This window comes from Trichosurus vulpecula, chromosome 9 (assembly GCF_011100635.1).
Source record: "Trichosurus vulpecula isolate mTriVul1 chromosome 9, mTriVul1.pri, whole genome shotgun sequence".
NCBI classification, from domain to species: Eukaryota; Metazoa; Chordata; class Mammalia; order Diprotodontia; family Phalangeridae; genus Trichosurus; species Trichosurus vulpecula.
In genome coordinates this window covers 164024967-164051490 of record NC_050581.1, presented here as the reverse complement: position 1 = coordinate 164051490, position 26524 = coordinate 164024967, and the positions used below count along the sequence as shown (strand labels likewise).

At 36.0% G+C, this 26524-nt stretch overlaps 1 protein-coding gene across 1 annotated transcript in view; it reads left to right on the top strand.

Annotated features, from left to right (window-relative positions):
- CNTN6 (contactin 6) overlaps positions 1 to 26524 on the top strand; it is a 312661-nt gene that overhangs the window by 264783 nt on the left and 21354 nt on the right. The window contains exons 16-19 of the mRNA XM_036739662.1: positions 2260 to 2330; positions 16870 to 17104; positions 17200 to 17315; positions 19608 to 19794. Of these exons, the coding sequence (XP_036595557.1) occupies positions 2260 to 2330; positions 16870 to 17104; positions 17200 to 17315; positions 19608 to 19794 (609 nt within the window). The remainder of the gene's footprint in view (positions 1 to 2259; positions 2331 to 16869; positions 17105 to 17199; positions 17316 to 19607; positions 19795 to 26524) is intronic.

Genomic DNA, 26524 nt, shown 5'->3' with positions numbered 1-26524 from the left:
CAATCATTCATTTAATTTACTACTGTCTTTACTCTGAACCAAAGAATTGGTTTTCTGTTACCTCAACTATTTCAATGAATCGGTGATCTTATCTCATCTCTATCTATCTCTATGTATCACCTAATGATGCAAACCATAACCCATCCACCCTGCTTAAACTGTGAGACTCTTGTCTTTGTCTTTTCTTAGATTCTTGATAGATGGTCTATCCAAGATGCTGGGGCATTTTCTGGTTGTTTGTTTTAATTTTAACATTACAGTCTTATCAATGTAGCACTTATACTCTCTATCTGTTCTGTTTCCCTCTTGTTGCATGCCTTCCCCCAAAATTTTCAATTATATATCTTGTAGATTATAACCTTTAGAACATGTTTTGCACACAAGTTATCACTGGTAATATGTGCTGCCTACTTCTGCCTCTCCTACATTCCTCCATTTTTTGTGTGTCATCTACTATTTATTGAAATGTACCCATTTGCCAACATGTAGATTGACAGACAGGTAGAGAGATAAATAGATAGATAGATAGATAGATAGATGAGAGACAATATATTTTAATGTAAACAGGGTGGAATTTATGTTTTTTTGTTTTTGTTTTTTTTGTTTGGAGGGGGGAAGGCAGGGCAATTGGGGTTAAGTGACTTGCCCAAGGTCACACAGCTAGTTGTGTGTCAAGTGTCTGAGGTCAGATTTGAACTCAGGTCCTCCTGACTCCAGGGTGGGTGCTCTACACACTGCGCCACCTAGCTGCCCCAAGAGGGTGGAATTTAGAGTAATTATGGCTGGAATCAAGTTTAGCATCTAGCACAACAGGTAGCCAGTTTGCTTAGCTTACTGAGAACCTAGCCCGTAGTCAGGAAGATCTGAGTTCAAATCCAACCTCATATATTTGCTAGTTGTGTGATGCTGGGCAAGTCACTTAATGTCTTTGTCTTAATACACTGGAGAAGGAAATGGCAAACCACTCTACTAACTTTTGGGGAGTCAGCTAGGTAGCACAGTGCATAAAGTGCTGGGCCTTTAGTCAGGAAGACCTGAGTTACATCTGGCTTCAGACACTTACTAGCTGTTTGACCCTGGAAAAGTCACTTAACCCTCTTTGCCTCAGTTCCACACCTGTAAAATAGGCTCAAGAAGGAAACATCGAACCACTCTTTGTCAGGAAAACTATTGGCTCTGAGGCCAAAGACAAGTTTTTCAATCGCTTGGTGCCATAAGCATTTTAGCAATATTCTTAAGTTACAGAATTTATTACAATGTGTCAGTGAAAGGAATTTCCACTGTGAGAGTTCTCTGAATCAATGAAACCATACATCTCTACCCCTCCTACAAAAAAAAAGACTTATTTGTACATGTATAAGCTAAACAGCTAAATATCTGACCAGAATTAAGAGGGAATTTACTGGATTTTTTTTGCTGAGAGAAGATTTGGAAATACAAAATTGATCTAAAAAATATCCTCAATGCATGCTTAGCATGATGTAAAATGTGAAAAGGGTCATTTCTAAAAAGTTAGAAGGGTTTTTTCTCATTATAACTGGAAAAAAATTATGCTTTTCATACGTTGAACAGATTACAATATAAAGGAGTAGTCATTTCGATACCCATTGATTAATTCCATCTTTGTTTTTCATGTTCATTTGAACTAATCCAAGTCATTCTAGTATTTTTGGTGAATTCATTTCTCTAGCTAATAGAAATTATGTAAACCAACAAAATGAAATTATCCTCAATCTTGAAATGAAATGTGCCACTGAGAAATGAGCTTTTCATATATTGTTCACTCTAGCATGGGTTTTTTAGTCAAGGGAAAATTCTTTTAAAAAGTTGAAATTTTCTGATGACAAAATAAAAGATCTTTTTCATTTGTTTGTTGAAAAAAAATAATTAATATAGTGCCTCAGTAACATGTTTACAGCACAACTGTGTAATTAGTCTGGGAATCAGCAGTGTCACACTTACCATCTGAATGGAACATCATTTTGCCAATTAGTAGATGATGAATAATAATGTCAAATACACGATGTTACTTGGTTTTTTAATTAATCCTGGAACCTGGGTGCTCCTATATCAAGCACAACAGTGTCCTCTATCTTAGGAATTTGGAAACATGTAAACATAATTTATGCTCATTAAAATGCAAAACTATATTAGAATGTCCTTATTCAAAACTTTGAAGGGTGATATACAAAAGCAAAAAAATTCTAGTAAAACATGAACTAGGATGATGACCATTCTGCATTTCTCTTTGTGATTTAGTCCCTGTAGTGGCACCAACAAACATCAGTGGAGGTGGAGGAAGTCGATCTGAGCTCGTCATTACATGGGAGGTAAATTTAAGTTCAGCTAAATTATTTTGAAAGTGAAAAACATATCTATCTGGCCAGGAAGATTTCTAGAAAAATGAGCAAAAGTTAAAATGGATCCTTTGGTCACTGTTAAGATAGAAAAATGGAAACTTAGTGTTACATTAACATTTTGCTCAAAAAAGGTACTTTAAAATATATAATTAAACTGAAAGAATGTAGTGTTATATAAATCATCCTGATAAAAATTATTAATTATAAATAAAATTATTCAAAATCTATATTAATTTGATTTTAGGTCATTATACACTAACCTAAAAAAGCACAATAATCCTTAATTAAAATCACAGAATTTTAAAGCTGAAAAAATTCCTAATCATTGTATCCAGTTTTCTCATTTGACCAATGGGGAAATTATACCCAGAAAAGTGAAATGACTTGTCTAAGGTCACAGCAAATTAATGGCAATCACAGAACAAAATCCCAGATCTTCAGATGCTTTATCTATTTCTCCTTAAGACGGTGAATGTTGCTTCACAGAGCTAACGCTGGTGTTTGGAGGATGGGAGATGTACTGTTCTTTTGGTTGATGTTATCACTATTTGTGGTTATTTAAGTTTGGTTTTGAAATTTGAGAACATGTTGGCCGAGTACCCTTTCTGGTAACAGTGTAATTTACAGAGGATCAAGCACACCAATGAAAACTGGACATAAACAAATCAAGATATGTTATGTACTGTAGGCAAACCATATGGTATTTAGATTCAATTCTGCAGTTTTCTTGGGCATGCCTGGTGTCAGGAAGACTCAACCTGTGTTTTGAAAAAGATATAACCCATTCTCTTTCTAACAGATGGGCTGAAGATTAATGAAGCAACAGAGCAAAAAATAAGTCCAAATAAACCACTCCATTTTTCTCTTATGCAGGTTATCTTCCAATCAAAATCTGAGTAATTCTGAAGTAGTTGCCATTCCCTAATTTAAGTACAGGGAATTTCTGAAAATACTTCTTGACTCTATTGGAACTAAACACTTGTTCAACCAAAAGCCCTTGTGGCTCTAGCTGGCAAAACCATTTTCACATGATGTCTTGTCTGTGCAAGACTCCAACTGCATCATTGAAGTCTCCTCATGTATTGGGGTCAGAGGAACCATTTTCTGCATGGAATGAAGGGGCTTATGGTCAACCCTGGATATTATGGCATTTCCTCCCTATGATCAAAATGACCTGTTTATAGGAAATTGTTTTTAATACTGACTGCATAAATTTTTATAGCTACCTAGAAATATGGAAAAGATCATCATATGTATGTATATTAGAAATAAATGTATAAATATATGTATAGGAATATACATATACATGTACCCACATGTGTATATATGTGTTTGTATGTATACACATGTACCCATATGTGTATACATGTATATGTATACAAACACATGTATACATGTCTGTGAATATACATACGTTTGTCTATATGTAAGAAGATGTGTGTATGTGCGTATTATGATTTAGATTTATGTACGTGATATATTTTGCTTTGACATAGCATCTCTTCTCAACACCCTGGTAATATCCTTTCCCAGACTAAAGTACAAAAGGACATGACCCATAATCTTGCTCTCAAAGTTACAAGTTATAAATAAGGGATGATTATGATTTCAAAAATTCCTCTTTCTCAGTTTCATTTTTATTAAAAGAGAAATAAAATGGAGAATATACAATAAGTCTCAAACAGAAGCAAGTTGACCTATTGAATAATTTTTCCCACTATAAATATTTAACTCACTGCAGCTATTCGAGTGCTGCATTTGTCTGCAAGGTTTATCAAGTTGCCAGATTTTTGACAACCTCTGTGTCACTAAACATTTACTACACTTTTCAGTCATATGTTTTGAATCTTATAAAATAGACACTGAGCTACCGTCTACCAGTAGTCTAAGGAGTATATATAGTGTGTTTAGAAGGTGCATACTTTTTATGGGGGGAAGGGCTAAAACACAAATAAATGCTGCCCCCTTATAGAATGAAGTGTCTTATTGGCTTTTAAACAAGAAGTGAATTATAAAGGCCCCTTTAAAAACAGCTAGAAAATGTAACATTGCACAAAAGAACCCTCCATTACATTTACCAATGGACATTGCTTTTATTAATCAAATAGCTTCTTACTTTCCTCCACTGAAATACATGCAAACGAAGAGGGTGCAGAGTACATTGGAAAGATCCAAGAAAAACAATTTTGGAAACTATTATTGTCATCCTGTCTCTGTCCCCAAGTAGTCATGAGACCTTGGTTCAGTCCCTTCATCTTGTAGGGCCTTTCTTTTCTCAATTTGAAAATAAGGAGGGTTGTAGTAGATGGTCTTAAACCCTGTTCTAAAAGAATATATGTAGTCAGCATCTCCTAGCTATTGGTGGCTGATTCTCCTAGGCTGGAAACATACCTCCTGTGACTGCAGGAGACTGAATATAATAATCACTAATTCTACCCCCCCACACAGTATATTTATTTCGGCTATAAACCTGAGCCATAGACGATCATGTACCTTTAAAGATATATCTTTTAGTAGCTAGGATCATTCAAAGCATAGAATTTTCTACAAAATAGGTACCTAATGAATGGTTGTTCAATAAATTAATAGCCATCTGGGAGGCACAGAGAATACAGGTTGCCCTTGGAGTCAGGAACAACTGACTAGCCTCAGACACTTTTTGGCAATGTAAATAACCCTTGGCAAGTTATTTACCACTAGTGTCAGTTTCCTCATCTGTGACAGGGATATTATTTACCTGACAAAGTTGTTGTGAAGATAAGATATGTAAAAAGCTTTGCAACATTAAAGATATATATTATACATATACACATGTGTATATATATATAAATGTATATATATATATATTCAATTTTCAGCTGTAAGCAGCAATTTATCTGAATAATAATTGTAATGAGAACAACTACCTCCTCCGATGAATTCATGATTGTTTCCTTTTCTTTGTATGCTTTGTTTCAATCTAAGAGGAAGCCACCTTTGGCATTCCCTCTCCCACCAGTGAATATTTTCCTAGCTTTTTGGCTCCTGCTTACCTAAGAAGATGTAAAGATAGAACAGGCAATTTCATTTGTTTCCACACTCAGCAAGCTGGACTTAGATCTTTTTTGAGAACTGGCAAGAGCAATCCTAATTGTGCTTGACTAACATAAAACAAAACATAATTTTTCTCTTTACTCCCATGAACTGACTAACCATCCCGATTAAATCCAAAATCACAGAAGCATCAAACAAAATTTAAATGTTCTAGCAAGTAGCTAAAACTCATATAAATCTCTTCCATATACCTTCACATTTAACTCTCTCAAGTCTGATCCAGCTGTAAAAGAGAAGAATGAAAAACAGGAATTAAAGATGTGTGAAAGCTCTGGGAACTGCCTCTATCCAATCCCATTCCCAATTGTTGCTCTTTTCTGATATGCAGAAAACAAAGAATCCCCTCTCCCCCACTTGCCATAATCTAGTGTATTCCAGATCAATATGGCTATTTCATTTTTTTCCTATTACTTCAACTCTGCCACAAGATAGATTAGATCACTCATTTTCAGTGCAGTCAATTTCCTTTTTATATTTTATGTCATTCTTTGAAATATCTTTAAGTTTCTAGGAAGGTTCTATCCCACTTTTTTTGTAGTTTCAGTATTTCTTTAATGTTTAGTATTGATATACCCAAACCACCCGGCCCCCCCCCTCTCTCACACACACACACGTATGTATTTCATCCCTCCAACAGAGCCAATATCTTCAAGCTTTCTTGTCCAAAACTCTTTCTTATACATGTATGTTTTGCGTGTATTTAACAAAGGATACACGTAAGAAACAGAGACATTTTTTTCTAATTTTTTTAAAGCATTGGATATACCTTCAGATTTAGATTTAAAGCAATGGATCTGCCATATTGTCCATCTTTTGTTCATCACTTACCTCATTTTCAGGTTATACATATCCTTCATAAGGCATTGTGTGATACTTCTCTAGTGGTTAATATTAATTATGAGCATTATTAGAGTGTGAACATCCTATAGAATAGGCATTGGATCCATGATTTCATTGATATTAGAAATTCTCAGATGAAGGAACTCCGTCTGCCAATTAAACTGGAACCTTCTTTACTGCTTTTGGACTTAAAGAAATAACTAGAGTATCCAAAGGTTACTTGCTCAAAATTGCATAGCCAATATGTGACAGAGGAAAGGCTTGACCCAGGATTTCTTGATTCTGAAGTTGGCCACTAATGATAGCTCTCAACCACATGAATTGCTTAGATTTCTCAAAAACAGTTATGATTAAATATTGGTCATTCTTCAGATAGAAGCTGAAATCATTGGTGTAACAAAGGTTAAAAACCTCTAGAAACAGAAAGGTTTAGCAAGAAAAAGAGGAAAAAACATGCGGCATTTACCTAGTCAGTGATAATGTAGGAAACTGGATTGGACCAATGATTTCTTTTGTCTAAGGAACTCACAAGTGAGTAAATCCCCTTTACTCATGCAGGTTGGTCCCTTTTCTCCTACCTACAGTCTTAGAGAGTTTTCCAGATCACTGAGAGTTAAAGTGACCTGCCTAATGCCATACATGTGAACCAATATGTGTGAGAAACAGGACTGAAACACAGATCTTCTTGGCAGAAAGGCCAACTCTTTGTTCCACAATATCATGCCATGTTCCATTTTCATAATTGGTAGAGGTTTTATTAATTACTGTCCAAAAACAAACCTGACAATTTTAATATGATCAATCCCACACATATAATATATGTGTACGTGCATACATACATTTATATACACATGTGTGTGTATTCTTTTATTAGAAATTAAATGAAGAACACTGGGATCTGGTCTTCTATGGGGCTCTTTTCTAAAGGAACCATTTCCAATTCAGTTTTGCACTTCTTATGGAGATGGACTTTTTTGCGGGGGGCGGGGGCAGGTAGCTTTCTTTGCTACTAGCACATTCTTTTAAAAATAGAATGATTCCAAGGAAATTGGTTGAGATTAAAGGCTTGAAGCTAATAAAAGAATAGTGATTCAGCTCAATACCTTCCTCCCACCCCTTTTGTAGGACATCTTTACTATCCCCCCCACAGCGGCTATTACCTTCCCCTCTCAAATTTCCTTTCAACAATTCTACATATCTCTTCTATGTTCATAATTCTTGATATGTTGTCTCCCTCATTAGATTTTTATCTAATTGAGGGAAAGGATTGTCTGGTCATTCTTTTTATCTTTAGCACTTAATACAGTGCCTAGAATATAGTGCTTGATAACTGTTCTTGGACTGCATGCTGACTTATAGGAACTAAATTTTGTGTATCAAGGGGATATCATGTTTGATGTCCTAGTAGGCCCAATTCCTCCCACAGGGCCTGGCACAGGGCAGCTGCTCCATGCAGTCATGCTAAATTGGAAATTTATGATTACTGTCAGCATTTCATTGCCTTTGAGTCACTTAAAATTTTGATTCATCAGACAGCATGGTATTTCATTAATTTCTGTCATATAACAACTTTAGAAAGATATGATTGATAAAAAGGAAGATTTTTATTTTTATGTTGGCAATCACATTAGATAAAACTGTGCAGTTTCCAAAATACATTCCAGTCCAGCAAATTTCTCCCATTCACTTCTCAGCCCAACTCATTGCCTACCTGCAGGGTTTTCTTAGATTATCTGCCTCTAGGAACGATCAACTCCATCTCCATCTATTATCTTTTCTTTGTTTCTAATGTGTACACATGCACACACACACACACACACACACACACACATTTAGTCACCTATCTAGCTATTAATTTATCTAATTATGTAATTATGGATTGCAAACTAGATGGGGCTTTATAAGTTATCCAGCCCAACCCTCTCAGTTCATACATGATGGAAACGGAGCCTAGAGTAGTTTTAACTTGCTCTTGGTCACATATGTAATACCTGGAAAAGCTTTGATTTGAATTCAGGCCCTCTGACCTGAAATACAGCATTTTTATTCTGTTGATAAACAACGAGATTCCCATCCTATTATATGGGTTCTATGTTTTGTTGTTGTTGCTGTTTCTGGACTGTTTTTCAGTTTGAGAGGATAGACTGTAATATTTCCAAGACCTAAATATTCCCTTGATGGTTTTTAGCACAGCTTTGATGGCACAATCTATGAACTGAGAATTTTGAGGGCTTCAATATTAATAGGGGATCCAGCTATTTTGACTATGTCCCAGATGTCCTTAATGAACATTTTAAGTGAATGTAACTATTTTCCCTAGCTGGATTGATGTTAATACTCTTTACGCTCAGTGAATTATTGACTACATTATTGGAACACCAGACAATAATGTAGTCAATGATTCACTGAGTATATGTCACTATATGATACCATAAGCAACAGGGGTTGTCAGTTGATTGGAAATGGAGGAGACAGAGACAGAGACAGAAAGAGAGAGAGAGAGAGAGAGAGAGAGAGAGAGAGAGAGAGAGAGAGAGAGAATGGTCATATTTCATATCTTTAAGATTAAAATCTGGGTTACTAGCAAAATAACATTGCTCTTAAGAGACAGAAGTTTAAATAAAAGTCAGGTTTTTGGGAAAAGTGATGACTTCCATTCTGGAAATGTTGAGTTTGATGTACCAATATGACGTTAAGGAAGAGATACACATCAAGTAATAGGAGAGGTAGAATTAATATTCAAAACAGATATTAATAACAGATTTACATATAAGCATTATATAGTTAATCATGATAATTCAATCTGTAAGAGTAGATGAAACCTTTGAAGTAGAAGAAGAAAGTATAGAAAAATAAGAAAATTGGGTCTAAGACAGAGACTTTCTTTTAAAATTCATATTTAATATGATAGAAGATACCTATTGAGCTGACAAAGTAGAATAAAGAATCAATAATTCAACTTAATTCAATAAACATAATAATTCATTTATAGGAATTTATTCAGCATAGGACAGTGGAAGTATCAGTTGATACTGATCAGCTAAACAGAGTTCAAAGTTCAAAGAAAGGAAAAGAAAGTCGATGGAAATGGTGGCTGTATTTTTGGTGTGAATGTGGATGATATTAATGACAACTCAGAGTTATGCTTTTTATGAGATCCTTTTACTCTGGAAAACTGTCAGAGTACTATACTACATCTAGAGGATACAACAAAATTTAAATGGCCTCATTTTACCTGTCCTCATGAACTTTATAGTTTATTTGAGTGGTAAAAGAAAATAAAGATACCAGTAATAAAAAGTAAAGAATAAGCACATTAAAAAGTTACCAAGGAAAAATGATATGAGGGAGAAGAACAATTGTGGTTTGTCCTTTATTCTCAAAGAGGACCATGACATCAGGAAGATGATGTCATGACTTGCAAGTAAATTGGATTTAAGTGAGGGAGGATAGAAGCTTAACTTTCTCCTCCTGAGCCATCTGGATGGGGCCAGATACAGATCAGGACAATACGATGCAACAGGAGATCTTGGTCTTCTTAAGCTAAGGTCTTTTGGAGTTCTCACTTTGATTGAGGCAATGCCCATTCAGTGATTTGGGCTGTTTAAGAAGTGAACCAAGGGATGGACCCTTTAATCCAAAAAAAAATTTAAAAAGTCAAACTGGGAGGGGAAGACCCTCAGATTTCTGACCAAAAGAGAAACAATTACTATCTACATTCACTCTGAGCCATCAAGGCCCAAACAGTAACCGTTAAGTGGTACTTGGGTAGGGACCCCTATTGTTGGCCAATCAATGAGAGCCAGAGTGAATTAAGTTTAAGGTAGAATTAAGTTTAAGTGAAGTTTAAGTGAATTAAGTTTAAGATAGAAAAAAAATGAGATGAGGTACAAGAATAATAACAATCAGAAGGATAGCATGCTGAAGAACCTGACCTTTGAACTGGATTTTAAGGAGTGTTAGGAATGAGACAGAGAGAGAGAGAGAGAGAGACAGACAGACAGACAGAGACCCAGAGCGAGACAGAGACGGGAAAGTGGAAGAAGAGTCAGCCAGAGAGGAAAGTCTCCTCAAACATAAAGGTCTAAGATAATACATGCTCAGGAAATAGAGGTTTGCCTAATTTATTTAGAATGCAAATAATATGGAGAAGAGTAATAATAAATAGGTCCAGAAAGGAAGAATGAAACTGGATTGAGGGTTGGGGATGGGAGGCAAAGAAGTCTGAATCTTATTTGGAACATAATAGAAGGAATCTGAAGATTTTGAGTAGATGAATGACATCAACAGATTCACATGGAAGAAAAAAGATTATGATGCCCTGGGGATAGAATGTGCAGTCCTTGAAGGAGGTTATTGTCCATTGTTAACAAGTGCCTATAGTAATGCCATTGGTGACAGTGAGAATATAGAGGAGGGGCAGAATCAAGACATATCTTGGAGATGGAATTGGCAAGACCTGGTAACTGTGTAATTGTGGAATATAGTATAGAGGGAAGAGTCAATATAGCCCCTAATAGCACTCTAATTGACAAGTGATGTCAGAGACAGAACTCATCAAATCAGAAAGAAAATCTGGCTTAAGGGGAAATAAGCTATTTCCATGATTTTATGGAACATAATAGCTTGCATATGCTTGGGATGTGCCTTTTTGAGGAGATCCTCAAGAACAATGTTTTATTTTCAGAAGTCAATCAGCTTTTCAAAATCAGAAATTACAAGCAAATAAGCAGTTCATGCCTCATCTTTCACTGGGAAGTACATAGTGTGATGTAGTGAGGACCAAGTTGAACTAGGGGTCAAGAGAGATCTTTGTTCAAATTCCTTTCAGTCAGTGAGTCGATGAACCAGTCAACTAGTATTTATTAAGCACTTACTGTGTGCTAGTTGTTCTTGTTCAGTCATTTCTCAGTTATGTTTGACTCTGCATGCCCTCCTTTGGAGTTTTCTAAGCAAAGATAATGGAATGGTTTGCCATTTCCTCCTCCAACTCATTTTACAGATGAAGTAACTGGGGCAAACAGGGTTAAGCGATTTGCCCAGAGTCACACAGCTATTAAACGTCTGAGGGTGTATTTGAATTTGGGAAGAGGCGTCTTCCTGAAACCAGGCCTGGCGCTCTATGTACCAGGACACCTAGCTACCTGTGTGCTAGGAACTGTCCTAAACACTGGCTATACAAAGAAAAGGGGGAAAATCCCTCTTCTCAAGGAGGTAACAGTTGAATGGTAAAGAAAACATCCTAACAACTATGTATAAACAAATTTATTCTTGATAAATTGGGAGTAGTCTCAGAAGGAAAATGTATAAAGATTAAGGAAAACTGAGGAAGGCTTCTTGCAGAAGATAGAACATTAGCTAAGACTTAAAGTAAGCCAGGTAAGCTCAAAGTTTTAGTGACAATCACATGAGGTAATAGAAATCAAACTGAAACACTATATGTGTATGTATGTGTGTGTGTGTGTGTGCGCACGTGCGTGTGTGTATATGTGTATATATGTATGTACATATGATTATATATATAATATATATTTAATCTGTATACTTATATATTTCATCTATATGTGTATGTATGGGCAGCTAAGTGGTACAATGAATAGCGTGGTAGGCCTGGAGTCAGCAAGACTCTTCTTCTTGAGTTCAAATCTGACCTCAGACACTTATTGGCTGTTTGATCCTGGTCAAGTCACTTAATCCTGTTTGCCTCAGTTCCTTATCTGTAAAGTGAATGAAAGAAGGAAATGCCAAACTACTTCAGTATTTTTGCCAAGAAAACTAGAAATGGGGTCACAAAGAGTCTGACATAACTGAAAAGGATTGGACAATAACATATGTGTATGGGCGTGTCTATGTTTCTATATACAAAGGAATATAAATTTCTACTATTTTTATTCTGTATTTGGTGATCTAGCATTTCTATTTCTTCACTCTCCTTTAGAATAAACTCCCTGTTAATATTGTAACTTTTGTTCTAGCCCACTCACTTCAAAATATATATCCTTTTATTTAGAGAAAATAGGAGAAAAAATACCCAGTTAATGAGTGGTGCCTTGTTCTACTCATTCTTGGCAGTGGTCCTATCCCTTCTTTGATCTTACTCTCCCTTTACCAAATCTTAAAGAAATCTTAAAGAGAATTTGTCTGTGTGCCTGAGGCTATGGGAGAGCACAGTTATCCACAACTGGTAATTATCCCCATGGCTGTATGAGAAAGAAGGCCTTGTGGCAGACTGGAGCCCCTTGATATGGGAGTCAGGGAGTGTGTTTTTGAAAGGAAAGTGTGATTCAGGAAGACTTAGTTTATATAAAGGACATATTGAGGGGAAAGAAGAGAGAAAAGAGAACAATTGAACAGACTGGCATGCTCTCCAACCTAGACTTTTTTATTGTGGGAAGGAATCACTTAAGAAGAGTAACTGTGTGTGTTGAGAAGTTTGGGGACCCAACAGTGATGCTGTGCATGGGACAAGGACCAGCTGCCATGGGAAGAATAGGTTTTGACAGTCTAACTATACATTGAATTCTGAGATATTACATACAAATGTCCAAACCCTGCTCCACCCCTTTTCAGAAATATCAGTTGGAGGAGCAAAGAGAAGTGTGTCATCAATAAGACTGAGTTTTGTACCTTTTCTCTGAGTCACTGATTATTGAGTCCGTGTAAGAAAAGAAACTAACTGAAGGAGATATAACAGCAAGAGTTTTTGTATAGTGCTTTAACATTTCCAAAGCCATTTCAAAATATCTCATTTGATCTTCATAGAAATCCTGGGAAATAAGTTCTATTGTTATCCCCATTTTTCAGATGAGAAAGTGAGGCAGAAAGTGGTGAAGTGACTTTGCCAGTCCCACAGCTAATAAGTGTCTGAGGTTAAATTAGAACTGAGGTCTTCCTGACTCCAGGTCCAGTGCTCTATGAATTGCACCATCCAACTCTTTTCGAGTGTCTTCTAGTGGACCTGTAACTTCAGAAAGGAATAAGAAAATATGCATGAATTCAGGCAAAAACAAATTTTAGAATCACACCCCTTGTGGCTTGTTGGCCCTTCATTTTTATTCAGCTTCAGCTCTCCTGACACTTTTCAATAATGTGCTTCTGGGTCTGCCTGCCTCAAGTCTCTACCAACTCCATTTCATCCTCCACTCATCTGTCAAAATGATTTGCCTAAAGCACATGTCTGACAATATCATCGTCTTCAAAAACCTTCAGTGGTTCCCTGTGGCCTCTAGGATCAATAAAAAATCCTCTGACATTCAAAGCTTTCCATTACCTAATATCTTCCTACCTTTCTAGTCTTTCTATACCTTACTTCTTGAGACAAACTCTTCTGTCCCATGGCATTGTCATTACTGTTGTTCCAGAAACAAGACAATCTATCTCTTGCTGTGGGCATTTTCTCTGTTGCTCACCGCCCCCCTTTCTCCATCTCATAACTGGAATGTTCTCCCTCCTCATCTCTGTCTTAGAGTTTTCCTGGTTTTCTTCTAGTTGCACCTAATATTTCACCTTTTCCAGGAAGCCTTTCCTTACTTCTTTTAAATTCTAGTGCTTTCACTTTGTTAATTATTTCCTATTTTCCCCATAAACAATGTTTTACATAGTTGTTTGCACGTTGTCTCCCTCATTAGATTGTAAGTTCCTTGAGAACAGGGACTGTCTTTTGCCTTTCAGTGTATCCCTGGGGCCTAACATAGTGCCTGACATATAATATATGCATAATAAATACTAACTGAATGATTTGCTGATATTATATATATATATATATATACATATATATATAGTACCCTTTTGCTCTCTTGTGTTTAATACTTAATCTTCCCTTTTCTTCCAACATTTTCTTTAAGTGTATTGTTTTAATCTGAATTGTTCAATGATTTTCAATTTATGCATTTCAGTCTCCTTAGAAAAATTCAGTTTTTCTTCCATAGCAGAATCGTTTATATTTGTCATCAGAATTCCATTCCTGAGAGCTTAGCAATCATCTAGGCCCAATTGCTTTGGACTAGAATTTCATGCCATAGGATTATACCAATATTTTCTCTAACTTCTTTAGAATCTGCTCTCAATAAATTTGGTGCACTTAAGGCTATGCCTGTCGTTTCCTTTTTACTATCATGCACTCTAAGAGAGAATGGCCATTTCCTCCTTTTTCATAAGTATTCACTTCAAAAGAGAATTTCCTTCTTTCATTTCATTTTTACAGACTGTGATGATTAATAAATTGTCAAGAATTTATCAGTTGCACTACTATCAGTACAGAAAGAACACCAATAGATATTTAAATACTTGAATATTTGTAATCGTGATCACTACTATATTATTCCTTAATGCTTAATTCCTTAATGCATGTCTTTTTTTTTAATTCATCACATATTTTCCCCTTCTAACCAATAATTCTTATGGTATAATTTCTTTATGGTATTCTTTCTGTTTCTCCCTCCAATTAATGTTTTGTCCATCAAAGCCAGTTCTAGTGACCATTTTTGTCAGAAAATTAAATCTTTGTAATTTTCTACTACATATTTTGGACTCCTTTAACCATCCCACAAAGTATCCATCCCCTTTAAAAATGTTTAGCAGATTATTCAAATGTCAGGAGGTTCCTTCTCAAATTGACTCTTTTTAACAAATCTCTCTTCTTTACAATCCATCTTCCAGATAATTGTCAAAGTGATTTCCCCAAGGTAAAGATAAAACCATAATTTCCTCTGCTTTGTAGTCTCATGTTACCTATAGTATAAAACACATAGTCCTTTTTGTCATTTAAAATCTTTCACAACCAATTTCCACTTCAGAACTTTTAAATATTGTTACCCTTTCTATATTCTAACCATATCATCTATGTCCATATCCACATGTTTATCTATTTCCACATCTATATCCATGCCATCTATGTAATCTATGTTGACATCATCTCTATTTTTTACCAATCTGTTTTAATCTTTAGGCATGTTTTCCAATGAAATTTTCATTATTCTCCCAAGTGCCCACTTGTACCTGTGCTTAGAAATCACTGCATATGAAGGTATACATTGACTTAAGTTGAAGAATCCCAACAGGTTTTTCTTAGAGTTGTAGTAATTTGTCATCCGACAGCAGATGCGTGCACATAAATGGCACATATCTTCAAGCTAGTTAATTTCTTTCTACTCGCAGTGAGAGACTGCAAAGTGACCATGAAAGAACATGTTTTCTTGTCTATGGACATAGGATTATGTCACATTCTTCAGTTATCTCATTTCTTCCTCTGAAGAGAATCTGTGGGCCAGCTTTCCATTTATTACAAGTTCTTCATGACTTCTGCTTTCCTTTACAGCAATAAATTGAATATGCATATGATTCCTTTCATTCACTAGGGTATGAATTCATTGTTCATTCTATAATGGTCATATATTAAAAGTAGCAAATTATGTAAAGGGCTGTGGTGAGTGTTTCCATTCTTTTCCCTCCATTTTCTCCATCTTTCTCTTTCTCCATCATCACAGAAATGAACTACAGAGGCCCAAAGGCCATGAAAAAATTTTTATTGCTTTCATATATTTCATTTTCTAGAAATTATTCAACAGCAATTACCCTTCTATTCAGCACCCTTTTCAAAGTTATCTGGGTTCAGTTTTGGACAGCAATCATAGACTACTGTCAAAAACCAATACTCAAAGTTTTTCCAAGTTTTTAGAAGCTACAAGATCAACCACTTACTTGGCTTGACTTTGAAAACCCAGGATCACCTTCATTATAAGATCATGTACTAGAAGAAGACCTTAGGTGACAAATACAAGTAGTTATTTCTGTAGCCTTAAAGAGAGGTTTTTCTATATATTTAAATAACTTATGTGTATAATAGTGGTATTTTTATAGTATAGCAACCTTTATGTTTCTAGAAATCATTATAATTATAATTTATGAATTACTGTATAATCCTAAATATGTGTGTAAATCTTGAAATAGTCCTCATTTAAGGCTTCATCTATTTATCCAAATACATTTGAAAAGATAAAATTTGAAACTTCCCAGAACAGTTTAAAGAACAAGAGTCAGAAGATGTTTTATTTACACTTTGACACTAGCAAGCTATATGAACTTTGACAATTCACATAAACTTATTGGACTTCACTTGCAAAGTAAAAACAATAGTCTGGAATTAATGATTTATATGTCCTCTTACAGATCTAATGTATGTTTCTAGAAATAGCGTAGTAATTTGCTTTGTTCAAATATTAAAGAAGGAAAACATTATTTTCTCTACAAAAGAAATGTACATGAGGGACGAACAGGGGAAGCAATACTTTTGGAGGAAGAGGATCTGAGTTCAAGTTCTGGCATGTTCCTACAATTTTTGTGTGACCTTCGATAAGTTGTTTAATCTTCTTGTCCTCAATTTAGTCATTTTAAATGAAGAGATTGGGTGAAATGACTTTGAAGTCCCTTCCAACTCTGAAACTTTAACTTAAATATAAATCGATGAGTTATAACATTTAATTTAAATAATTTAAAATGAATGTATTTAATATAAGATATAAATATTAAAGAATATACTTGCAAATGATCAATGGTTTTTTTTTTGCTCTCTTCCCAGTCAATCCCAGAAGAGCTGCAGAATGGAGAAGGATTTGGATATACCATCATGTTTCGACCAGTTGGCTCACAAACGTGGATTAAAGCATCAGTGGCTTCTGTGGAAGCCTCAACGTATGTGTACAGGAATGAAAGTCTTATACCTCTCTCCCCTTTTGAAGTAAAAGTGGGTGTGTATAATAATGAAGGTGAAGGCACATTGAGTCCAGCAACTGTTGTCTACTCCGGAGAAGATGGTTAGTAGCAAAGCCTCCTTGAATCATCCTCTATGTTTTAAATTTGATTACAAATTATGATAATAGCAATTATTTCTTCTTTCTTGTGATCACAGAGCCTCAACTGGCCCCAACTGGAGCTTCTGTACAGAGCTATTCAGCCTCTGAAGTGGACATTTCTTGGAATGCCATTGCCTGGAACAGAAGCACAGGACGGGTGCTAGGTTATGAGGTAGTATGTGCTAAGTTAACACAGAAACATATTTAGAAATATTAACTGGTATTTCCCAGTTCTGCCATCATTAGTTCTTTAGGGCATATCAATGACCATTGAGGCTGTTAAAGGCAGACAAAATCTACAAAATAAAATTCTTAAGGTGTGTGCATGTGTGCATGTGCATGTACATCTATGTGTGTATGTGTGTGTGTGTTTGCTCCCTTAGGTGATCTGGTGATGCCTATGTACCCCTTTTCAAAATAAGAATATGAAAGGCATAAAATAAAATGCTTAATATTACAAAAGAATGAAAAATATTTATGAATACTTACTAAAATATTTTAAAAAGCAAGTTTCTAGACCCTAGATTAAGAATTTACTTGCTACAGAGAAAAGATCATGTATGGACATATCACTAGATATCTTATTTTTGCCCTTTATTTTATTTGAAAGGAAATAAACATAGAAAATCCAGATTCATCTTTAGGATCTGGACTGTCTCAGGGTCTGAAAGAAAATCAGAGTCAAGTAGAGGGATAGGGTTTGACTTGCCTGACATGTTGTGACCCTGTGTTGGGAAGCAAAATGGGCTCTTAGCACTCAGTTCAACCAAGTGCCCTTGAAGAGTTTAGCTTTTGTTTCCTTTGATTAATTCAGTGTATTTCATTGAGTCTTATTAGGTGCTAAGCCAGTGTGGGTGTGAAGTTCCCAGGGTACTAAAGGGAGGTGCTAACTCAAGAGCCAATCATAGGAGCTTAAGTTCTGGTCATTCAGATGACGTTTTATGATGTCTGAAATGGTATAAGAAGAGAAGACAGAGCTATTTGCTCAGGGCTCTCACTCTTGGTGGCGTGCTGATGTGGAGACTCTGGGCAGCTGTAGCTAAGAGCCCTCCAGCTCCTAAACCCGGATGCTGGGACTTTGTTAAACTCTGGTAACTATGTATTGGAATTTGAATCAGACAAGGTCTGTCTGTCGATGTTTGTAATTTGCATTTGATCCGAAGTTCAGGGTGCTGGCTTTTTCCCCAGAACTAAGCGAATGATATTTGTATGCTGAATTAAAGTAAGCTTGTCAATCCCTTAACATTGCTTTCCTTAGTAAAGCAGATCAAAAGAACCTGGGCTTTGGCAACATTCTTGTTCTTGGGCTTGTGTTGGTCTTTCACCCCCACAACAACTGCTAGCCAGATTGTTGAAACAGACCCTTATATCAACTTCAAGGTGATTTGCTTCTTCAGCTCTGTTAGCTTTCCCACTCTGTGGCCAGCAGTTGGTTGGTGATTTCTGGGATTGATTGATCCCATCTCCATAAGAGCTGCTTCCTCAGATGATAGCTATGAGGGCTGTGATTGAAAGTGGTATAGGAGGTACTTTGATTCCCAGAACTCCTGTGTCTATATCAGTGTTGGTGTCAGTTGGCAAGCAATTGTCATTGATAGTGAAGAAGTTGTTCTTCATCTCCACATTATATATATATATATATGTGTGTGTGTGTGTGTGTGTATGTGTGTGTGTGTAGTATATAATCTGTGTGTGTATGCATGTATGTGTATATATATAACATGTATATGTATATGTGTATATGTTTGTGTATGTATATATATATATATATATATGTATAATCTTATGTTCCTCACTAAAATGTAAGTTTACTGAAAAGAGGAGCCTTCCCAACTCTAGCAGAGTATCTTGGACCTAATAAGGGCTTAATAATTGTTACTTCATTAAATTATCAAGTAATACTTGAAACAGCATAAAAATTTGAAATGTGGGGCAGCTAGGTGGCGCGGTGAGTAGAGCACCGGCCCTGGAGTCAGGAGTACCTGAGTTCAAATTCGGCCTCAGACACTTGACACACTTATTAGCTGTGTGACCTTGGGCAGGTAACTTAACCCCAATTGCCCTGCCTTCCCCCCGCCAAAAAAGTAAATTAAAAAAAAATGAAATGTTCTAAAGAGTAGTATAATCAGATTACAAAAAAACCTTTTCTTTCTGACTTTTTACTAGTTTACACTCTTTATTTAAAAACAATTCTTTAGAAATTGAAGTTTTATAAAAGATTTTCCTTATGTATTCCAAAGAACCCAGTGTTTCTAAACACCTTTGCTAAATTGGAATTATGCTATATTTTTGTCTCTTCCTTATGAATATTTATGTATATACTCTTTTGAATTGACAGTTTCAATGACAAAATACACTATCTTCTTTAAAATCTATAAGTTGTATGCTCCCAATTCTTACCCCTTCCAAACAAATTAGCGAATATTTGGAGACCATGAACTTCCTCTTCGTTTTCAATGAATAGGTCTTATATTGGACAGAAGATTCAAAGGAAACCAAGGCTGGTAAAATCAGGGTCAATGGAAATACAACAACAAAAAGCATCACGGGGCTAAAAGCTAATACAGTATACTTTGCAACAGTGAGAGCCTATAATACTGCAGGAACTGGGCCTTCAAGTGATCCAGTGAATGTCACTACTAAAAAATCTCGTAAGTATTTAAGCAAACTCCATACATAGGTAGGCCGCATTGTTCTATAGATAGATAAAGATATGGAATATATGCGTGTATAGAGCACTGGCTCTGGAGTCAAGAGGACCTGAGCTCGAATCCAGCCTCAGGCACTTACCAAATGTGTGACCCTGGGCAAGTTACTTAACCATGTTTGCCTCCATTTCCTCATCTGTAAAATGCGCTGGAGAAGGAAATGGCAAACCACTCCAGTATCTTTGCCAAGAAAACTTGAAATGGAGTCACAAAGAGTTGGACATGACTAAAATGATTCAACAACAACAAACACATGTGTACACATAGATAGATTTAGATATGAATACAGAGAGCAAGAGATAGATGGTTTGATCGATAGTCCTTCAACTGCCATAAGAAAATGCTCGATTGATTGATTTTTGTTTTATGCTATTACCTGAGACTAATCTGGAATTGTATTTGTGGTTATGGAGTCTTCAGAGAAAGAGTGACTTGTGCCCTACAGGTGACCCTGGAAATTTAAAATTCTGAATCTGTTCTTATCCAATCTTCTTATTTAAATCAAAAGCTCATACGGGTCAGGTGTAACATCTTAACGGTTTTTTGTTTTGTTGGTGTTCCACTTTCAATAAGTAGTCTTAATAATAGGACAAGTTTAAGGAATATTTGCTACCCAAATTGTCAATTGAAGATTGGCCAATTTTTTGAGCCTGTCAGTGGCTAACTGAGCTGTTAGAGATCACTGTAATAATTGATCTTTATGTCAGCTCAATGCACTTTACAACAGGGAGCTGGATGTAGTGGCTAGGAAGGTGGCCTCATAACCAAGATCTGGATTCAAGTTCTGCATCTGACCCTTACTGTCTGAATCTGGTGATTCATTTAGCTTCTCAGTGCTTAGATAGCTCTGACATACTAAGGTTCAGAGAAAGTGAAGATTGCAGTGATTGGTTGGAGAAGTTTCATCATCTGTGAGTTCTCTTTACTAAGGAAAGTACATGTCCAGTACCTATCTTCTCTCATGTATCACATTTCCGTTGAGCCTTCCGACAACCTTCTGAAGTAGGAGGTACAGTTATCATCAGTTCCTTTTTTCCTGGGAAAATCTAAGCAAAGCGGTAAGTTGTCTTGACAGGCAAAATAGTATAGCAGCTAAAGGGCCTGGAATTGAGAAGACTTGGGTTTCAATCCTACTCTGAGACGTAATGGCTTTCTGGTCATGAACAATTCAATTTGTTTGATCGTCAGTTTTCTAATCGAAGAAGGATGATAGCATGATATTGGGCAGTTAGATGAGATAATCTCTAAGGTCCTTTAAAACTCTAAATCTATGATTCTTAAATCCTGTATGTCACTTAATATCACAAAGCTTGAGTCAAAGGTAATATTAAAACTTACCTATTCCTGACATCAAGTCAGAAAGGGCAATTTTAAAATTTAATATCTCTCTCTCTCTCCCCTCTCCCTCTCTCATCTTCTCCTCTCTGTGTATGTATGTGTCTGTCACTCTGTCTCTGTCTCTCTCTTTTTCATAAGTCTGCAAATAGCAGTACGTTCCCTTTCCCAAATTAGCTCAAATTTGTTGTATAATAGTTGGTTCTTTATTATTCCTAGAGTATGTAGAAAAAGAAAAACAGCTCCTTAACATCACTTACTGTCCAATTTATAGCAATAATAGTATATGAATGTATATTCATATACACAGTTAAACTGATTCAGATGTGTAAATTGTTGTCTCTGACCATTAACTCCATTAACAATCCCACACATCCCTGTGTAAAGTCTGATTACTATCCCTCTTGCTGGAACTTTACAAGCTCCTGACCCTCTTCTGATCCTAGACAACACCACCGTGGGCTCGTCCCTGGTTGGAGCTCCAATAGACTAATGCAAACCCAGCTTCTGTCAATTAGGTGGATGGCTCTGCAGCTATAGAAAAAGGGTACACCTCCCACTTGGTTTGAGATCTCTGTTCTAATCACTTAGGAGTGGGCCTCAGGAAGGCCTGGAGCATGAATTAGCATTTCTCCTTGAGAAACAGTGCCACCCACCTACTTCTCATTTCTTTAACCTTGTATGGTACAGAACCTTGAAAAGCAAATGTACCTTGCCTTTGGCCAGAGCAGATGCTAGGTACACAATCCTTCCTTAGTTCACATTGAATACAAAAATCAGTTCTTGAGTCAGAACAAGAGTTCAAACACCATTTGTTTCCTGTGCCCACTCCTTAAACAGGTGCACAGTTCCAGACCTGTAGATGCTGAAGTAAAAAGTGTCTTGACTAGATACATATCTTCAAGACCCAGTACTGTCTCCACTCTTGAAGTCTTCACTGTTTTCTGGCTAAATCCATCCTCAGTGTATATAATCGTCTATCTTTCTCCCTATGCTGAATTGGTCTGGAAAAATGACTTTTTTCATTTTTTTCTTGGATTTTCTGATTATGAATTGGTCTGGCATTCTTTCTAGATGTTTCTTATAGTATTTGAGGACAGCCATGCTACATTGCTTCCTTATACTCTACTATCTTTACTGGTGAGTTGTCATTATGAGACTTTCAATAGTTTTTTTTCTTTTTACTATGTTATTCAAGGATGCTTTTAAATAAAAGGTTCTATATGAAACACACGATTTTATTCTCTATGAAAATGTCATGAGTGTTGGAATTGGATGAAAATGTTATTTGAAAAATGAAATTTATAATTCAATAACATGATAAATATTTTATCTTATTGTTATGAGAGGTAATCTGCTTAATCATTTACCTTAACTAGTTGATCAATGATATGAAAATATACTTCACTTTACGCAATCTGAATCAGAGACATGAGCAATGAAAAATTAAAACCACAAAATGATCTCTGTTGTCGCAGGGGTGGGAGACTCATTTTGGCCTGAACTACCTCATCTGGCTGTCTATACAGCAAAAATGAATTGGAAAATTGTACAAGTCTATATTGGTTTAAAGCTGATTCATCCTATGTCTCCAGGGATCAAGCATTAGCTCTATGACATAGTAATCATAGGTCAGGGTAACTCTCTTTCTAGAGCTTCCAGAGACATATCACTATCACCCTTTCAGAGCACCATGGATTATCATAGCTTGTCCCTCCAATCCAATAGTAATTTAGTATGTAACTGGTATGTATAAGGTACTGTGCTAAGCAGCGTGGCCAAGAAACCAAAAGGAAAGGGAAACAACGTGCTGGTGGTTATCTACAGTACTTATACCAGTAAGACCCAATGAGTGAGAGATGTTCAGGTTCAAAAGAATATTTTAACTGGGAAATGCACATAAAAGGCAATACTAAGATTGCTCACTATAGGAAAAGGATAGCTGAGAGCTGAGAAATTCAAAATTGGATGCTGCTATTGTCAAAAATGACATCTTCTTTCCTTGCTGAATGCTTGCTATACTTTACTCAGGATCCTCCTTTCCTTCTGTGAGTGTCCCACAGCAACTTTATTTGAATAGTTCTTGTATTTGGCTTTCACCAACATGCATCATTCTGTGACAACATTAAAATAGCTAAAAGTAACTAGAACTGCAGGATAAGGAGGTTAAGCAATTATCCATCTTGCTATTGATCCCCACTCAAAGCCTTCATTCAAATCTATCGGCGTTCTGTACAAGGGACAATATGAGAGTAGAATAACAATTTTAAAAATCTTAATAAGAAGCAGTTGAGTTCTTGGACTATTCCCCCCACCCCAATTCTCCAGATACTAGTCATCTTCTGCGTTCCCTTGTTATTCATATTTAAGGTGGCTTTAGGTTTTTTTATGTCATACATTGTCAGATGAATTCAGTGACTTGAGGTAGGCTGCTAGGTGGCACAGTGGATAGAGTATGGGGGGGGGGCAGGTCTGGAACCAGAATGACCTGAGTTCCAATACAGACTAATACCAACTATGTGACCTTAAGCAAGTCACTTTGTGTCAGTTTCCTCAATTATATAACAGGAGTAATAATAAAACTTGTCTCACAAGGTTGTTGTGAGGATCAAATGACATATTTGCAATGCACATCTCTCTAATCTATCTGTACACATACACAAATGTGTGTGTGTAACTATTATTATTGATTGATTGATCTTAGGTTGCAGTAAGGGAGCCATGGTACCTGGAATACAGTAGGGGAGAGTTCGGCTGTACTCTGATTTGATTATGTCACATCTGAAATAGTGGAGACGCTATATTTTAGGAAGTACAGTGATAAGCTTGAGAAAACATACTGGAGTAGGAGGAGATCATGAAAGATCTCAATTATACAGTGCTTAATTGAAGAAACTAGAGATGTTTAGCCTGAGAAAGAAAAGGGGAACTTTTTTTGAGGGCAAGTAGTTTGTTTGTTACTAAAGAGCAGAGGAAGAATAACGAGTAAAATTGATAAAAATGCAGATTTTTTGGACTCAATCTAAGGAAAATTTCCTAAGGTACAGAGATACCCAAAAATGAGAAGAACAGTATATGAGGAAGAAGTGGATTCTTCCTTATAGGAAGGGTTTGAGGAAATGCTAGGTAACCAAAATTTATCCCAAGAGTTAGAGAAGATTCTCAGCCATACCTTTGATACCTTGGAACAAAATGGAATCTGAAGTTACTCCTAACACAGAGATTCTGAAATTTTTCTATTCTAATAGAGATTTACCTTAGTAAAAGACAATTTCCCCCTTCCCTTCCTTCTTCTTCTTTTGTTCTGACCTCCTCTTCCCTCCCTTCTTTCTCTCCCCCTCAATCCTCTCACCTGCTGATGTGCATTTTAAATAGAATATAATAAGGTAATTCAGTTATAGCAAATGATTAATACTGAATGGACAAGGTATTGGTTGCTTATTTCTTTTACAAGATTACTCTTCAAACCAAATCTCTTTATTCAGATCCTCCTCTGTGTAATGGAAATGACATCGTTATGCACCATAATTATTTGTAATGGATTTTACTATCTTGAGATTTCACCTTGGTATGGATTTTGGCTGTTTTCTTCATTGTAAGGACATTTTCCAATTTAATCTTGCACTTTTCTGAATCAAGTAGTGTTCTTTAAAGACTGTAATTTTAAAGGTGAAGGCATCCCAGAGGACCTTTAGATAAATTCTCTCATTTTACACTTGAGGCTTAGAGGGGAGAAGCAGCTTCTTTAAGATCATGCTGACAGAAAGTGGAAGAGCTAGAATTCCAGCCCAGGTCACCTGAATCCGAATGCAGTGATCTCTCTATAATCTGTCACTATTATGATACAACATCCAATGCACTGATCAGGACAGTCTTAGCAAAGGAATCTGAGGTATAGAGGTAGAAGGGTCTTGAAGATCTAGTCTACATTTCTCTTTATAAATAAGAAAAGTGAGGCCCAGAGTAAGTGACTTACCCTAAAGACATATAGCTAGCAAATTTTGAGGTCAAGATTCAAACTCAGATTCTTTTCCTTCAACTCCTATGTTATTTTGTTTTTGTTATTCACAATTTAGAAATTTCATAAAAATCTCAGGAAATCATTGGGCTGCATATGGTATCCATATATCTAATATTAAAGTATTTTTTGTCTTTGAGTTGGTATCCAGATTAGCAAACAGATAGCAAACAGAAATCTGACTTCTCCACACAATTAGATTATCATTTTGCAAATTCATCACCTGGATATTCAATTCCTGCAGAGCTCTACCTGCTCCATTTATTTCAAAGCTATAGTAAATGAAAAACTGTGGTATGAATTAAGCCTAGTCTCTATTTTAAAGTAAAATGGGGCTGGTACCTCTTTCCCCAATCTTGCCCTTCTTTCTTCTGTGCCAGAGCATTGGCACATATCTTATCCCATGCCCACAATGTTCTTTTTTTTTTTGCTTTGTTTCACACACACCCACTTATCTGCCTATTGTAATCCTTCTTGTCATTTTTCTTGACCTTGTGTAAGTACTACTTTCTCCATGAGGCCTTTGTTTATCCTCCAAGGTAGAAGTGCTTCCCTTACTCAAAGTTCATTGCCCACCTGTTTGACCTCTCTCGTGTGCTAATTTATTCTCTCTTGAACCTCATGATAGTACAGGATTTTTTTTATTGCAGGGCTCAGAAAAATTGGGTTCAAGTCTTTACTCTGACATATACCTGTGAGATCTTAAATAAATTATGTAATTTCTTAATACCTCCAAGCAACCCCATAAGATTATAGCATTAGCAGAAGACATTCCTACAATAGTGAAATCATATCGCTAAAAAGGACTCTATGATAGAAAGTGTGGCATATGTACAGATAGTTGGGATCATAGTCAGCAAGACCTGGATTTAAATCCTGTCTCTGACACATAATAGGTATGTGAAACTGGGGAAGTTATTTCATCCTATGAATTCCCCATAAAACATATGAGAATATAAATATGAAGGTGTTGATATGTATCTGTAGAGGGAATTCTTTTTTTTCCACTGGAAGTTATCTAACCAATGAAATTGTAAGTACCATCTAAGAAAACTTTGTATCATCTTTGTGTGTATATGTGTGTGTGCATCTGTTATTTCACTGTGATTTTTTTTAAGTTTTTGAGGGCAATGACTTTGTAATTTTTTTCTTTACTAAATGATTCATGATAAACTTAATATTAAACATCCATGTAACTCATTAGGCTTACTTAGCAATCATGTACATTTAAATAGCCATGTTTCAATGCATAAAATGTTTTCCTTTTTGAGTCATTTCCTCTAAATTTTTATTAGGCCCTTTCTTTGAAAAAAATTGTTA